The sequence below is a fragment of the Mya arenaria genome, chromosome 1 (assembly GCF_026914265.1).
Source record: "Mya arenaria isolate MELC-2E11 chromosome 1, ASM2691426v1".
Taxonomy (NCBI): Eukaryota; Metazoa; Mollusca; class Bivalvia; order Myida; family Myidae; genus Mya; species Mya arenaria.
This window is the reverse complement of record NC_069122.1, coordinates 57,480,669-57,486,436: the sequence shown is the minus strand read 5'-3', so window position 1 is coordinate 57,486,436 and position 5,768 is coordinate 57,480,669. Positions and strand designations below refer to the sequence as shown.

Below are 5,768 nucleotides of genomic sequence, written 5' to 3'. Positions count from 1 at the left end.
CAGGCAAAATATCCAAGTATTACAGATAAAACCAACTTGTCTCGTAGTGAAAATGACACAGTGTTTACGGTATCAGCGTCTGATACAAATCCAATCAACAAACGCCTAACAGATGAACAAACCACGTTACCAGACATTGTAGCTCATACTAAACTAACACATAGATATTTCACAGATGAAATTAAAAGTAACAAAGTAGAAAAAGAAGCAGTTGCATCTGCGAATGGTATCTTTTTGACAATGCATGGTCTTACAGGTGATGGAAAAATACCTGTCACCTATACCCCCATTACAGAATATAACGAAAGAGAAATCTCAGATACAAACTACACATCAAAAGCGAACAGAACTAATAATGTTTTTGTATCATCTAATATCACAACGAGCATATACACCTTTTCTAACACTAAACCGAAAGCGACCCTGGATTCAGAGGCAGATCGAGAAATTAACACCTCTACATCTAGCACAACAACACCATCGTCTGTACCGATAGATACCCCGGATTCTGAGGCAGATCGAGATAGTAACACCTCTATATCTAGCACAAAAACATCATTGTTTGTACCGATGGACACCCCGTTTTTTGAGGCAGATCGAGATATTAACACCTCTATATCTAGCACAACAACACCATCGTTTGTACCGATGGAAACCCCGGATTCTGAGGCAGATCGAGATAGTAACACCTCTATATCTAGCACAAAAACACCATCGTTTGTACCGATGGAAACCCCGGATTCTGAGGCAGATCGAGATAGTAACACCTCTATATCTAGCACAAAAACACCATCGTTTGTACCGATGGACACCCCGTTTTTTGAGGCAGATCGAGATATTAACACCTCTATATCTAGCACAAAATCACCATCGTTTGTACCGATAGACACCCCGGATTCTGAGGCAAGTCGAGAAATTAACACATCTTCCACAGCGCTGAATAGTGAGCTTGGCGTTAGAAACACTGAACACTTAACGACAATAAATTCTTTAAACGAGGCTGAATTGACAACAAAAGGTTTAGATATATCAACCAAAATTGACACTGCTAAAACCAAAGATATTACTCGAAACCTCCTACCTGACACAGCCAAAGCAACTGTCATGGCAAGGCCTGGAAATAATACTAAAGTGCAGACCAAGACTGGGTTTGTCTTAAAAGTGGTTGGTGTTGCGGAAAACGGTGGAAATACAGCTACATATACAAACATTAAACATAATGGGTCTAATGGTCAACACTCCTTCATACCGCAAAAAGCTTATCCAAATGAAAACGTTGACATACTCATAACAGCTGACAGTGGTTTTAACGCGAACTTAGAAGATAAAAATAGACAAACGTATTTTGAAAATTCTTCTCACCGAACACCGATGATGCAATCTGACAGTACAATAGTAAAAGACAATATCGACATGGTTACCAAAACAACCACAACTAACTCTAGAAAGGACAGCACGGATAAGGAAAATGAAACAATAACAGAAAAACCATCTTCGGCTGATGTTCTTCATAGTTTGAAGTCATCGACAACAGAATCAGTACATCCAGTAAACAAGGTAGGCACAGAAGAAACTAGTAAGTTGCTGATCTCAAGACATTTGGAAGGTGAACATGTTTCTGGAAATACTAAACATGAAACTTATAACGAAAATGTCAACTATACAAATGACTTCAACACTGACGAGATCTTTGTAAGTGACGATCCTAGTTTAAAAATCAAAGAACATGATAGTCAATTTGGCCAAATAGATGAAATTGAAACCCAAAACAATATTCATGACAAACGTATGGATTTCACTGAACTGGACACAGAGAACAAAGTAACAACTTCCTCCAAAAGCCCCCTTGTTCACAAAACTGATGGTTTCAAATCGGCGAATATGTCAGCCCCACTCAATCACGCATCGGGCTTGATCGAGATAGAAGGCTTTAAAGTACTATTATTATATTTTATTTTTCTCATGCTGTCAAATTGCGTATGATTGTATATTCAATGCGTGTAGGAGACTTTTTTTATTTTGTATTTTTAATTTTTCAATTTTAAATTTATATCGCCCCAGTGAGGGTTGTGTTAATTGTTAGACTGTCCGTTTGTCATTTGCTTATAATTATTGTCATTGTGTAGTTGGCTTGTCCGTGCAATTCTTTTTGCAGTATTAGATAAAATAAGTATTTATTGGAATGTATCGAGATACATGCTAAAGCTCGATTTTCATTCATATTAAGTGCTAAAAACGAATTATGTTGTTGACATGGTGCATTTGTATTTATAGGTGACTCGTGTGTAATATACACGATCGCTTAACACCATTCACATGCACGGGTACATACTTTATTGTCGATATTTAATTACTTCGTTTGTTGACATTATTTCACCGTAAATAAAACACATCACTGTACATGTCGTTAAGTTCTTTTACAAGTCCATTTGGGTATTTTGAAAAGATAGTAATTAACAAATATCACTAGAATACCACACATTTCATTTGGATGAAAAAGGGCATCAAAAGGGAAGAAGCCCTTTGATGTCAGCGCTGGTATCTTGTTTATAAAAGTCTCTGGGGGGACCTTAATACTACTGCATCCCCTCACCATTGGCCCTTATTAACAGGCAGCAAATGACACTGATACAAATTTTTGTTTTGTATGGCAAGGGTATGTATACCAATGTTTCATGTAGACAATAGATCCTGTGCGAGATGATTGTATATAGATTTCGGGTGTTGCCTTATGGCGTGTACGTTTCTTGATAATAAAGACATGGTAACGTAAATGTTCTCAGGGTCAGTATACTAGTTTCCTTTGTCGGATTTATCGATTATGCAAACACGGTTACGTAAATCTCGTGAGGAGTAGTGTTCTAGTTCCCCCTTGTCGTTTGTATCTCGACAACGTTGTCACAGTAACGTAAATCACGTGAGGAGTAGTGTTCTAGTTCCCCCTTATCGTTTGTATCTCGACAACGTTGTCACAGTAACGTAAATCACGTGAGGAGTAGTGTTCTAGTCCCCCCTTGTCGTTTGTATCTCGACAACGTTGTCTCAGTAACGTAAATCTCGTGAGGAGTAGTGTTCTAGTTCCCCCTTATCGTTTGTATCTCGACAACTTTGTCACAGTAACGTAAATCACGTGAGGAGTAGTGTTCTAGTTCCCCCTTGTCGTTTGTATCTCGACAACGTTGTCACAGTAACGTAAATCTCGTGAGGAGTAGTGTTCTAGTTCCCCCTTATCGTTTGTATCTCGACAACGTTGTCACAGTAACGTAAATCACGTGAGGAGTAGTGTTCTAGTTCCCCCTTGTCGTTTGTGTCTCGACAACGTTGTCACAGTAACGTAAATCTCGTGAGGAGTAGTGTTCTAGTTCCCCCTTGTCGTTTGTATCTCGACAACGTTGTCACAGTAACGTAAATCACGTGAGGAGTAGTGTTCTAGTTCCCCCTTGTCGTTTGTATCTCGACAACGTTGTCTCAGTAACGTAAATCACGTGAGGAGTAGCGTTCTAGTTCCCCCTTGTCGTTTGTATCTCGACAACGTTGTCTCAGTAACGTAGATCACGGGAGGAGTAGCGTTCTAGTTCCCCCTTGTCGTTTGTATCTCGACAACGTTGTCACAGTAACGTAAATCTCGTGAGGAGTAGTGTTCTAGTTCCCCCTTATCGTTTGTATCTCGACAACGTTGTCACAGTAACGTAAATCACGTGAGGAGTAGTGTTCTAGTTCCCCCTTGTCGTTTGTATCTCGACAACGTTGTCACAGTAACGTAAATCTCGTGAGGAGTAGTGTTCTAGTTCCCCCTTGTCGTTTGTATCTCGACAACGTTGTCACAGTAACGTACATCACGTGAGGAGTAGTGTTCTAGTTCCCCCTTGTCGTTTGTATCTCGACAACGTTGTCTCAGTAACGTACATAACGTAAATCTCGTGAGGAGTAGTGTTCTAGTTCCCCCTTATCGTTTGTATCTCGACAACGTTGTCACAGTAACGTAAATCTCGTGAGGAGTAGTGTTCTAGTCCCCCCTTGTCGTTTGTATCTCGACAACGTTGTCACGGTAACGTAAAACTAGGCAGGGGGGTCTACTACCTTCCTCTGATTTATTTTAACGTATATTCTTTTTAAAAAGAGGCATATCACAATTCCAGTTAGTAAATCCTACGCTTTTACCAGTGATTGTGGCGTTTCCAGTGGGATGGACGTACGTGGGTGTGGAGTCTATCGATGGTATCTGTGTAGTGAATTCGTCGCAGACAAATGATATCTCCAATTCCAAATAATGTTACTGTTTTATTCAGACACGTTGACGTCTTATTGGGCTCAGTGCTTATATTTTATAATTAATATTTCGAGAATGTCTTCAGCCAGAGGCATAGACATGATTTATGTAAAATGCATGCGCTATTTACTTTGAAGTAACGTCAGCTTGTCCTAAGCTGTCATTTTTGTCGGTTGTATTTTGTTAATTTGCTATATCATAAATGTCCCGTAAGAAAATTACTGATACTAAGCATTTTTGAAAATATGATTAAATATGCTTGAAAGCTTGGTGACGAATAAAAGCACAAGTACATATAATACAAAAAATATATATATATATATATAATTGATTCTATCATCTTACTACGAAGCAACTGCATCAATGTTGACAGAACGTCTTAACATAGCATAGCAAATATAATTAGACATAATTATATCTAATAGTGTGTTTATTTGTTATAATTCAACAATATAACCCTATTTTCAAAGGTTTTGCATGAACTGAAAAACACAACAAAAATGCATAAAATGGAATTCGTTTCAACCATATCATAGAATTGCATAGTTTGCATTTTAGTATATATTTGTATTAAAGCAATAAAACATATTCTTATATGCATGACAACATAAGGTTTTTGCTCATAAAATAGCGAGAACGGGAGATCGGAAACCCGACACGTTTTGGCATACTTACCATGATAAAAAAAACTTAAAACGTAAAGTCAATACTCTTACATAAATCGCACGTGCGGTGCTGCCATTCTTCACTGCTCTGGCATTGGATCCTATGTAGACCAGGACGGACGTTGTTTCCATATGCGATGCAAGGGAAATGCCACATTTTCGCTCACAGACACAAACAACAATATCATTTCCACAAAATACTGGATATTTACATGACATTACTTCTTTTCTATTTTAAATATGTATCAAGGTTTACAGATATATCGAAATATGTCGGTTTTTAACTTACATGGCGTTCTTAAGAAATGCACTTGATTTTGTTTTGTTTATTAGTAACATAAACATATCGCCCATGTTTAAAAAATACATGGGGTCGTTTTGACCCATGTTTGGTTACGTTTTGACTTTGAGTGGGGACGTTTTGACCAAATAAGGGATGCTTTGAAAATAGTACGTTTAAATCATGGGGACGTTTTGACAAGAGGACGTTTTACCGGTTATCCTGTGGACGTTTTGACGTGCAATCCCCGTAATAAGGGACTTAAACTTGCCAATATGATACTACTTAAGTCGTTGATACATGTAGTTTGCACTGACAGCCGGGATAAGACAATTTATTTCAGAAAACATAGAAAATATATTGCGCTACTGAGCTATCAGTCTTAAAATTCAATCACCCAGATACTCCTTCTCTGAATGATCTTTGCATTCAAATTAATAAAAGATGACTCACGTTCTTTACTGGTCATTTATGACCAAATATGATGATGATAATTATTATATTATTTATTTCGTATAACCTTACAATGAATTCGAAATAAATAACATCATGA

At 37.8% G+C, this 5,768-nt stretch overlaps 1 protein-coding gene across 1 annotated transcript in view; it reads left to right on the top strand.

Moving 5' to 3' along the window:
• LOC128238384 (uncharacterized) overlaps positions 1-2,371 on the top strand; it is a 3,835-nt gene extending 1,464 nt beyond the window's left edge. The window contains exon 2 of the mRNA XM_052954260.1: positions 1-2,371. This exon is cut by the window's left edge and continues 1,113 nt beyond it. Within this exon, the coding sequence (XP_052810220.1) occupies positions 1-1,983 (1,983 nt within the window). The 3' untranslated portion in view covers positions 1,984-2,371.
• Positions 2,372-5,768: the final 3,397 nt, after the last annotated feature.